Source organism: Propithecus coquereli, unplaced genomic scaffold, assembly GCF_000956105.1.
Source record: "Propithecus coquereli isolate 6110/MARCELLA unplaced genomic scaffold, Pcoq_1.0 Scaffold128, whole genome shotgun sequence".
Lineage (NCBI taxonomy): Eukaryota > Metazoa > Chordata > Mammalia > Primates > Indriidae > Propithecus > Propithecus coquereli.
This window is the reverse complement of record NW_012136969.1, coordinates 2,753,732-2,765,966: the sequence shown is the minus strand read 5'-3', so window position 1 is coordinate 2,765,966 and position 12,235 is coordinate 2,753,732. Positions and strand designations below refer to the sequence as shown.

The 12,235-nt window shown below is 34.6% G+C and overlaps 1 protein-coding gene across 1 annotated transcript in view; it reads right to left on the bottom strand.

Annotated features, from left to right (window-relative positions):
• Positions 1-12,235, bottom strand: part of INVS (inversin) — a 161,632-nt gene that overhangs the window by 49,823 nt on the left and 99,574 nt on the right. The window contains exons 4-7 of the mRNA XM_012638269.1: positions 12,045-12,218; positions 6,944-7,111; positions 3,411-3,591; positions 618-731 (exon numbers count right to left, since the gene is read on the bottom strand). Of these exons, the coding sequence (XP_012493723.1) occupies positions 618-731; positions 3,411-3,591; positions 6,944-7,111; positions 12,045-12,218 (637 nt within the window). The remainder of the gene's footprint in view (positions 1-617; positions 732-3,410; positions 3,592-6,943; positions 7,112-12,044; positions 12,219-12,235) is intronic.

The window sequence follows — 12,235 nt, the reverse complement described above, 5'->3', positions numbered from 1 at the left end:
TTTCTCTAATCTTTGTAACAATCCTGAAAGAAAAGGTATAATTATCCTCATTTTACATACTGAGACTCAGAGAGGCTAAGAAACTTGTGTAAGGTCACATAGCTTTGCAAATTGCACAGACAGGATTCTAGCCAAGGTTTTTCTAGTTCCAAAGCCTTGTCACACTTCTTTCATGACAATTACAAATTGTTCAACACTAAGATGTCCTTAGTGCTATAAAAGTAACAAAATATGAAGTACTGTTACAGTAAAGTAAAATGTTACACTGAACCTTAAAAGCTGTATAAGACTTTCTATGTGACTAACAACTTTACAAAAACTCAGACTACCACTTGTATTACAGTCAGAGCTAACAGCATGAACAATTGTTAAAAGATAACTGCTACACAAATACAGACAAATGAGTGTATGTAAAGCTGGTGAAATTTGAATAAAGTCAGTGGATTGTATGAATGTCAATTTCCTGTTTATGATATCGAACTATATGCTACAATTCAAGTAAACTAGATGAAGGGTACATGGGATCTTACTGTATTATTTCTTACAACTGCATATTAATCTATGATTATTTCAAAATAAAAAATTAATTAAGAAAAAAGGGAATTGTCTTGTTTTACTTACAGCAAAGTTACTCTGAGCTGCATAGTGCAAGGGTGTTGCTCCTTGGCTGTCAGATGGGATAGTTCCAGACTTATTTCTTTCTAAAAGGAGATGGACAATCTGTGCATGGCCTGAAAAAAGTACACAAAAAGGTAGTTATCACATACAAAGTAAGTTAATTAATTTATTGTCTGTTTAAATGAAAGGAGTAAGAAAAATCACTAGCATAATGCACCATTCAAAATGGTTTCTGAATTCCAACCCCCAATGTAGCTTCTTCTAGCTTCTCACTAACATAATGATACAGGGCAGAACAAAGGTGAAAATTTAAAACACTAAAAACTTAATGCTTCAATCAAGAAGGAAATGACATTAATTATAATTGTCAGACTGAGAAAAAATTACGTTAGGTATACCCTCATTGCATTTCCTGGCTTCGCTTTACAAAACTGCCTGTAACAAAGGAGGGAAGGTGCTTCAGAGCCAGGCCCTCTTAGCCTTCACTGTCTCTAGTCTCAAGTTTCCATTGCCCAAACAACCAGAACTGCATGGCTGTTCTCTTCTACTATTCAGATGGACAAAGTACAATATAATCTGTTTTATCTCTGAGGCCTCCTCTCCATCCCCTGTAATCTCCCTCCCCCAGTATTTTAACATCTAGGCAGTGATTTCAAATCCCAGAAAGCAAGTGGGCAAGTATGATGAGGAGGTGGTAGGACCACTCTGCAGTGCATGCTGCAGGATGTGGTCTCCACAAGCAAAGAAACAGAGAGAAAAAAAATCAAAGAATGAACAAATCCATTAATAATATATGCAAGAAACCTTCATTTCATACATTGTGTTGCTTCAGTGTATTGGACAACAAGGCCATGAAGAAGTAGCCATATTAGCAGAGCAAGGAAAAACTGCATGAAAGCCAGGCAGAAAAGTAATTTGAGTGGGAGTTGTGCTTATCTATCTGCTTTCCAGGTACGGTTTAAGATGGAGTTCTCCATAACACAGATGTAGGATCACAGACAAGCTATGCCATATGGGTAATCTAAACACATCTCATCAAACACATGTTTGAGGAATAAAGAGAAAAATTCAGTGAAGACTATATGAAGACATGCTACAGGACAGGGAAAAAGGAACACCATAGGGAAGACAAAGAGCATACCTCTGAAAATGATCTAGAGAACAATCCAGAGGAAAATTTCAGGAAACTGTTTGGCATCCTCAACTTAGTGCAAAAAGAGATGGCTTCTATGAAACAGAAACAGAATATCCTAAGAAGAAAATAGACTGAAATGAAAGGGTAATGGAAAGAAGTAAAAAGGAAATAGGATGAGATTAAAAGAAATATGAATAATAGAAGAAAATAAAAATGCAATTTAAAATACAATCTACATAGAAGGTAGAAAGAAAGCAGAACTTACGGAACAAAAAGTCAATTTAGTGATGTGGAGACAAGTTTGCCAAGTATGCCCAGAATCCAGAGGAAAATGAAAAGAAATGAAACCAAACACTGAAATGAAGTCTAAATAATAATTATGACTCTGACTAAAAAACTGAATGCAAATATAAAAATCATTTTCAAAAAAGAATGCATAATTTAAAACTAAAATCAAGATTATAATAACGGGAGAAACATCAGATTATATGAACAAATAAAAAGCAATGAGTACAAGTGTGTTAAATCCTTTATCTTAAATAGGTGGGAATAAATAGATACTGTTTTGCTCTTGGCTCTGAGTCAGGCTTAAAATATTTTTGATAAATTTAAAAGTAACCACTAACAGAACCTATAAACACTCCTAAAAATATTAGGCAATTCAAAACCAAATAACAACAAATCTAATCCATATATCAAAAGGCAGAAAACAAAGGAAACAGGAAGAAAACCAAAAAAATTAAGAAGAAACCTGAAAACACTAATAATGGAGAACAGAATAGCAAAAAAAAAAAAAAAAAGACCAAATTATTTATCTTATAACTATGACTATTAATGGGTAAAAATCACTAAAATGGAAAGACTCCTTAGATTGCTCCCCCCCCACACAAAATCTGACACATACACATATAATATACACATGTATACACTCTCTCATCTAAAATAGTGATCCCCAAAAAGGTTAAGTAAAAGGTATGTCAGGAAAATATCAAGAAAAAAATCATAGTATTAGCATAAACATAAAATTAAAGCCTTCCTCCCACAAAATAAAGACATTGTATATGAAAAGAGGATTATGTTCCATTTATATGTTGTCAATGAATGTTCATTACTTTTATAGCAAATCTTAAAAATTAAAACATGATGTTGAGGCTGGGTGCAGTGGCTCACGCCTGTTACCCTAGCACTCTGGGAGGCTGAGGCAGGAGGATCATTTGAGGTCAGACATTCCAGACCAGCTTGAGCAACAGTGAGACCCCATCTCTAACAAAAATAGAAAAATTTAGCCAGGCATGGTGGCACACGCGTGTAGTCCCAGCTACTCAAGAGGCTGAGGGAGGAGGATCACTTGAGCCCAGGAATTTGAGGTTGCAGTGAGCTATGATGATGCCACTGCACTCCAGCCCAGGTGACAGAGCGAGACCCTGTCTCAAAACAAAAACAAAAACCATGATGTTGAAATTAAAACTAATATTTAACAGAATAAATTTATATGACTAGAATTTAATTTAGTTTATAAAATAATGTAATATATCAATTAGAAATTAAAATAATTAAATAGGAGGGGGAAGCCAACATGGAAAGAGAAATCACAGAAATATCCCTATAGTCATGCAGTTCCTTCTCCTGTTGATCCTTTGATTCATATACAACTTACCTAGTAAAGCTGCCCAGTGAAGTGGGGTTCGAAATAAGTTATCATAAGATGTTATATTGCAGCTTTCGTATGAGGTCAAGACATCAACCACTGTCACATTCCCGTCAGCAACTGCAAAGTGAAGAGGTGTTCGACCCTCGTAGTCTTGCCAGTTCAGTAAAGACTCTGTTGGAGCAGCATCCTATTTTTAAGGAACCAGAAACTTCAGATATACATGGAATCCTCATTAATTACATTTGGCATAAGTATTAACTGAGCAATTTTTTAAACAAAATCTCTATGTTCTCTCACAGCACAAGTAAAGTGATAAATGCAGGAAAAAGTGCATAGTCTATATCTTTACAAATTTATTTTCATATTTCATTGTAAAAAATATAGAAAAGAATATAATAACTACCACATACTGACTATCTAGATTAAAAAGGTATCAACATTTTGCCTAATATGCTTTTGTTTCTGTTATGGATTCAGCTAAAGCTATATGTTTTATACCTTTGTACATATGCATGTACCTATAAACAATACATAAATTTTGTATATGTGTTTTTAATATTTACATTATGGCGATTTACATGTATATCCTTTGACAACTTTTTCTTTCAACACTATACTTTGGGTATCTATGTTGGTACTAGTTCAATTGTTGAAGTATATGAATAAACCATGATTCATTTATCTGTTCTCCTACTGAGGGACATTTAGGTTAGTCTCTTTTTTTTCACTATTAAAAATAATGCTGCAATGAATACATTTCCTTACATGTCCCTTGGAGCACAAGTGTGAGATTTTCTCTAGGCTAGATACCTAGAATTGGAATTGCTGGGTTGAAGGATATCTGCATTTTCAAGTAGGTATTGTCGTGCTGCTTTCCAAATGGTTGTACCAATTAACACACTCATGACAATGTGTAAAATTTTTTATTTCCCCACATGCTGGCACAAATTAATCACTTGGTATTTTCAAGCTTATTACATTTTTTTTCCCTTACGGGTATGAAAGACATTTTGCTGCCGTTTCATAATTCTTTTATGAATGGGGTTGAGATTTTTTTTATCATACATCTATTGGCAATTTAGTTTTTTCTCTGTAAATTGACAGTTCGCAACATTTATTCATTTTTCTATTGGATCTTTGTAGCAGACATTATGATGCAATTTTTAAGGTCTCCACTTCAAGACTAAAGGATTTGTTTTCCTGCTGTTTGGAGTGCTACGAGCAGACAATCCTCCATGTCAGCCTTTTGGAATTATTATTTCAGCTGAAGAGTTACCTCACCCAAGGTCATGTCCCTTCCCAGGTTAAATCATATCCAGAGTCAAGCCCTCTTGCCCCAGTCAGAGAACTCTCTGAAAGGCCACCACAGATTTAGAGCTGGCTGTGCAGTCAGCCTATTTTACATAAAAGAGTATAAAAGATACAATAAATACTCCAAAAAAGTAGAATATTACTTGGATGATGTTTTAAGCCCTGGAGTCTCCCAAAGAATATGATGTGTTTACAAGAAAAAAAATAAAGCAAACTCTGTGAAGAAATAAGATTTTATGAGTGAGAATTGCCCCCCCAAGTACTTCGAATATTAACATTAATATAAAAAGAATATAAAATAACTATGTATGAAACATGCAAGAAAATAAAAAATGAAATAAAAAGTGAGCAAAGAAGGAAAGCTACCAAGATGACCAGGCAGATATGAAAAATAACCAAATAGAAAGTGAAAAATATAATAACTAGGATTAAAGACTCAATGGAAAGGGTAAACAACAGATTGGACTCAGCCAAAGAAAGACTTAGTAAACTGGAAGACAGACCTGATGTAATTACCCAGAATGTAGCAAAGAGAGACAAGGAGGTGGGAACATAAAAGAGAAATTAAAAGACATGGTGGATAAAAAGAAAAGGTCTAAAATATATATAATTGGGGTCCCTAAAGGCAAGAGTAGAGAGAATGAGAGAGACAATATTTGAAGATAATAGCTATATATTTTCCAGAATGAGATACCATAATCAGAATGTATATCAAGCAAGATTTTTTAAAGAGGCCATAGCTAGACACACTGTAATGAAACTGTAGAATGCCAAACAAAGAGAAAAATGTAAAAACAGACTGAGGGAAAACATAGCTCGTCTATAAGAGAATGACAATTAGACCGATAACAGACTCCTCAAAAGCAATATAGTATTAGGCAGAAAGTAGCAAAATAATATCCTGAAAGAGCTGAGAAAAATAGCTACCTAGGACTGTATACAGAGAAACTACTTTTTCAAGAGCAAGGCTGAAAGGCAGACATTCTTAACAATTAAAAACAGAGGGAGTTTATCACCAAAAGATCTATATAAAGGAACTCCTAAGAACTATTAATATATTTCAGGAGGTGAGATAACTTTAGGGAAAATTTGAGATTAAAGAAAAAATGCAGAGCAAACAAATTAGTTAACATGCAAGTAAAAATAAATAATCATTGTACACACAAAATAATACTTTTAAAGTCTAATTTGTATATTAAAAACAAATATGACTAAATATTGGACTATCATAGCATTTAAGTTGGAAGTTGGGAAAGAGTGATTAGAAAATATCAAAGAATCTACTCACAAATGTTCAAAGTTAATAAGGAGTTTAGCAAATTGGTTAGATATATAACCAATGGATAAAAATATCAATTGCATTCCTATATACCTGCAACAGTTACAAACATATTCGAGATATGTGCAGAAATGTTCAAAGCAGCACTGTTTGTAAATAGCAAAAAACTAGAAACAGTCAAAATATGTCTATAACAGAATAAATAATATGTAGTTTGTTCATAAAATGGAATACTACATAGCAGTAAAAATTAATACATCTACACACAGCAACATAGATAAAAATCACCAGCATAAGGTTGAGCAAGAAAAGCACATTGTACAAGACAACATACAATGTAATTCCATGTGTCTAAAATTCAAAAACATTAAAAACTAAACATATTGTTTAGGGATACAAATAAATATTGTAAAACTACAATGAAAATGAGAGGAATGATAAACACAAATTGAGGACAGTAGTTGCCTCCGAGAAAGGAGAGAACAGAATGGAATTGGGACGTGCCTCACTCAGGGGACTTCAAAGGTAATAGTAATACACTTTTTATTAAACTTGATGGTGAGTATATGAGTATTTGTTGTTTCGTTATTCTTTATATTGTATGTGCATTTTACTGATACTTGTATCTATTCACTGTTTAATAAAGACAAGTATAAAAAAAAGTAAGGAAATTATAAATTCAGGAAAGTAGTTGATGGGGAACAAAGACGAGCACAGTGTAGGGGAAATGAACACATTTAAAAATTGGAACATAGAAAACTTCTAAGAGGTCTTAAATTATGGCATTAAAATATTCTATTTCTTAGGGGATGGGTCCATAAATGTTTGTTGTATTCTTTTGATTCATAATTTGCTTGTATGTCCTATATATGCTTTTGTATATATTGGATAATTCATAATAAATTTGTTTTAAAAGGCCATTCAGGTCTGGCAGCACCATTCTACTCACCAGAATGCATCTCACTGTATGGACGGCACTCGGATCTTTATGGTTGGCTGCCCAGTGAAGTGGGATCTTGCCTTCGACATCAGGAATCCCAATGTTGGAATCATGCTTGATAAGCAGCTTCACGTGCTCAGGGTTGTTATAGTAGGCACTCCAGTGCAGAGCTGTTTGCTGCAAATAACAACAGCAACAACAATAACAACAGTAACAACAACAACAAACTTTCCCTGAGCTTTTATTGTGTGACAGGCACTGTCATAAGGGTTTCATACAGTATTCCCCCCCTTATCCTCAATTTTACTTTCTGCAACCGCGGTCAGAAAATATTAAATAGAAAATTCCAGGCCGGGGGCGGTGGCTCACGCCTGTAATCCTAGCACTCTGGGAGGCCGAGGCGGGCAGATCGTTTGAGCTCAGAAGTTCGAGACCAGCCTGAGCAAGAGCGAGACCCCGCCTCTACTAAAATTAGAAAGAAATTAATCGGCCAACTAAAAATATATAGAAAAAATTAGCTGGGCATGGTGGCGCATGCCTGTAGTCCCAGCTACTCGGGAGGCTGAGGCAGAAGGATCGCTTGAGCCCAGGAGTTTGAGGTTGCTGTGAGCTAGGCTGACGCCACGGCACTCACTCTAGCCCCAGCAAAAGAGTGAGACTCTGTCTCAAAAAAAAAAAAAAAAAAAGAAAAGAAAATTCCAGAAATAAACAATTTATAAGTTTGAAATTACACATCACTCTGAGTAGCGTGATAAAATCGTACACTGTCCTGCTCTGTCCTGCCCAGGACATGAATCCTCCCTTTGTCCAGCACATTCCCTGCCCACTAGTTACTTAGTAGCCAACTTGGTTATCAGATCAACTGTCAAGATACCGGAATCACAGTGCTTGAGTTCAAATAACTACTTACTTGATAATAGCCCCAAAGCTCAAGAGTAGTGATGCCGGCAATTCAGATATTCCAAAGAGCAGCTATAAAATGCTTCGTTTAAGTGAAAAGGTGAAAATTGCATGCTGAAGTTTGCTAAGATCTATGGTAAGAATAAATCTTCTATCTATGAAATTGTGAAGACGGAAAAAGAAATTCATGCTAGTTTTGCTGCTGCAAAAGTTACAGCCACAGTGTGTAATAAGTGCTTAGTTAAGATGGAAACTTAAATATGTGTGCAGAAGACATGAACAGCAATGTGTTGCTATTGGCAGCAATTGGGTTTGGTACTATTCACAGTTTTAGGCATCCACTGGGGGTCTTGGAGCTTATCCCCCACGGATAAGGGGGGACTACTGTATATTTAATCTTATGTGGTCATCATGACATCTCTGGGAGATAAGTACTCATTTTAATTTGCATGTGATTGATGACAAAACTGAGCACGGGAGGATAAGTAATCTGCGCAAGGACATAAGGGAAGTAAGTGGCTGAACTGAGATTTTGACCCAGGCAGTCTGATTCCAGAATCTTAATTATGACAGTCATCTAATTTATAAGGTATAATAATAAGACTGAGAAAGAGAAAAGCAGCCCAATAATTTATGAATTATTATCAATGAAGTAATGATTATGATATTGTATTTCTGGTTATCACCAAACACCTTAAGAATTTGATAGGATGTTTTGAATTTTAATATCTATCAAAAAGAAGATCCTTGCATAGGAAATTTATGGATTGGGAATCTATTCCTTATATCAAAAATAAATTTAAATTTAGTTACAATTTTACAGGATAAATTGCTAGGCTTAGTTACTGATGAAAGATACATTTTGAAAATACAGCAGCACTTGCTTTTGTCAATCTAAATAACAGAGAGAGGCTCTCTAAAAGAAAATTATGTTTATTCGGGAATAGGGCATTGTAATGGGAATATGAGTGCCATAGTAAACTATGTGCATATTCAGAAAGGTATAGGAAGACAAAGATTTTTAAAGAAAACATGAGGAGGATTACATAATTGTTTTGAAATTATTATCCTTGGCTATAAGAATCAATAACAAGGGTGATGCCAGTCTGAAGTTGGACAGGCAGTTGCTGGGCAGATGTCCTTGCAGAACTATTTTTTGTGTAAGGTTGCAATGGCCTTCATACAAGATTGCAATTTTTGCAGTCTTTTGTGATAGTTTTGTTATCAGGTAAACAAGCATGAGAACCTTCTCTTTATAGCCTTCCCCAGCTCTATTTGTCAGGGCTTTTTTTTTTTTAACACAGCAACTCCATTTTGATTTTTTGACAACTTTCACACTTTATTTTAGATAAAAGTTAAAAATCATCATCCTGAACTTGTTGAAGTTGCTCTAAAATCTCTTCTGCCATTCTTATCAACATACTTCTGTAAGACTTGTTTCCCTATTAGGAGAAACATTATTAAGGAAAAACATAGAAACTGTTTAGATATACATTATCCTTTGTGATTAGCACTGTCACCAATCCAATCTAGAATTAGATAATTGAATGAGCAGGAACCAAGCTCATCTGTCATATTTAAAACTTTAAAAACTGACATACATGTTATTCATTCAAAGTATACCTGTAAGCATTTAATATGAAGTCACTATTTAACTCATTACTTTAAACTGCAGATCAAAAAAAAGCCACAAGTATAATAGCAATTAATTGCCTATAACCACATTTTCAATAAACAACACATACCATTTCTGTAATGCTTTTCTTTTCTTATGTTATGTTTGTTCTGATTATATTTACTGAAATGTAATATTATGTTTGTTAAACCTAATAGTAAAACAGTAAAAAGTTTGTGCTTGTATTTTCTATGTCTTTGTTCTTTATTTTTCTAGTACAGTAATTCTTTTTTTTTATTGTGATAAAATATATATATACAAATGTTTGTATATATCAGATATATATAAACAAAGTTTGCCATTTTAACTGGTTTGAAGTGTACAGTTTGGTGGTATTTACACTGTTGTACAACCATCACCACCAACCATCTCCACAACTTTTTCATCTTCCTGAAGTGAAACCCTGCACCCATTTAACGATAACTTCACATTCTCACCTCCCTCCAGCTCCTGGCAACCACCATTCTACTTTTCTGTCCCAGTGCTTTTGATTACTCTAGATACCTCATAAGTGGAATCATACAATATTTGTCATTTTATGTCTGACTTATTTCACTTAGCATAATGTGTTTTTCAGTTTATCCATGTTGTAGCATGTGTCCGAATTTCATTCCCTTTTAAGGCTGAATATTCTGTTGTATATATAGATTAAATATAGATACCACATTTTGATTATCCAGTTATCCAACAATGGACATTTAGGTTGTTTCCATCTTTTGGGCATTGTAAATAATGCTGCTATTGAACATGGATGTATAAATATCTGTTTGAGTTTTAATTATTAATTAATTTGAATTATGTTGGGTAGATAGCCAGAACTAAATTGCTGAATCACATGGTAATTCTCTGTTTAACTTTTGAGGAATTACCATGCTGTTTTCCACAGTGGCTGTACCATTTTACATTCCCACCTATAAGCACATGGGTTCAAATTTCTCCACATCCTCTCAACACTTGTCGTTTTCTGTTTTTGTATTAATAGTAATAGCCATCCTAAGGTGTAGGAAGTGTTAGCTTATTGTAGTTTTGGTTTGCATTTCCCTAATGATTAGTGATGTTGAACATCTTTTCATGTGATCTTTGGCCATTTGTGTATCTTCTTTGGAGAAATGTCTATTCGAGTTCTTTGCTCATTTTTAAATTAGATTGTTTGGGGTTTTTTGTTGTTCATTTTTAACATATGTTATAAAATAATTGATCTGTGACAGATTGGAAATTTTTAAAAAACTGATCCTTCACCACAAATAGTTTGAGAATCACTAATCTAGGCTTTTGTCTGGCTTTCTTCTCTGTGCCTGCCTGGACTATGCAGATGCATTTTCCATCTGTCTGACTAGATAACCTCCCCTCACTGTTCAACAACAGAAGAATATAGATATTGGAGGATAGCAAGAAGGAATTTCCTAGAATATATTGGGAAAGACATGATAAAGGCCCAAGACATCTGTTGCTTCTTAAGTGATTAAAGGGTCTTTGTGGACTGATCAAAGTACTTTTTTCAGTGAAATATTAGCACTACAAATGCTGTGAGTTAGGAATAATATTAACATACAATAGCTGTAAAGTTACAGTTGATCTCAGAACTCTGGGTGACTACTAAACAAAATCTGAAAACTACATAAAGAACACCATGGATGTGAAAGGATTATTGAATATAAACCCAATGGATTTAATCATAAGGGTTTTAATTACATGGGAGCACTGGAGTGAGTAAGACGCTATGACTAAGTGCATGACAGAAAGGAAGAGGATTACTGCACTTGTCTCACAAAAGATCACATTTATTTTTGCCTTGAAAGGATGATCAGAGCATCACTCTAAACAATGATCAGTGTGTATAACATGTTAAAATTCAAGAGCAGGGAAGATAATGTATCCTAGTTACAAATGCCAGAGCAGATGTTACAACTGAAATGAAACTAATAATTATTTAATAGCTAACATTTATTAACGGCATGTTATGCCCTGGGCATTATGCTAAGCAATTTATATATATTATCTCATTTTATCTTCAATAACCCTATTATCCTTTTTTCACATATGAGAAAATTGAGGCATAGAAGACTTAAGGACACACAAGTGAATGGTGGCTTCTGGGTTGAAACCCAAGAAGTTTGATGCCAAAGCGCAGGCCATTAAACCAGGCACTTAGTACATTGCCTGGGACATATGGCCACTATGAGTCTAACCACATATCACAACTACCTGTCAATTAATTGGGTTTTGGAATTAGACAGGCTTGGATTTGGATTCTATTATAGTTTTGCCACTTGCATCTTGGGGAAAATTTTAATCTTTCTGAGCTTTAGTTATTCCACCTGTAAAAAGGAGATGATACTACCTATCACATATGGTTGCTAAGAGGATAAAATGACAGAGTTTAAGTGAAATACTTTCCTGGGACATATAGAGACTTGGAATTGTTCTACCATGTGTATAGGTGGTAATTTAGGTCTTCTTCCTTAAGGTTTCACACCATAAAAGGAAGTATTTGCTTTCTGCTCTTATTTGTCTTTGATTTTGACAGTCCAATACCTTGTTTTTATCCTGTGTATCCACTTCTCCTGGTGCCATAAACTTCAGCAGGAGTGCCAAACACTTAGGGCTCCTGTGCCGGGTGGTCAAGTGCAAAGGAGTCATCTCTTCTAGATCCTTTTGCATCCAGTTTGCTCTGCGTGTAAGTAAGAGTTTCATGAAACGATAATTTCCCTGAATAAAAAACAAGA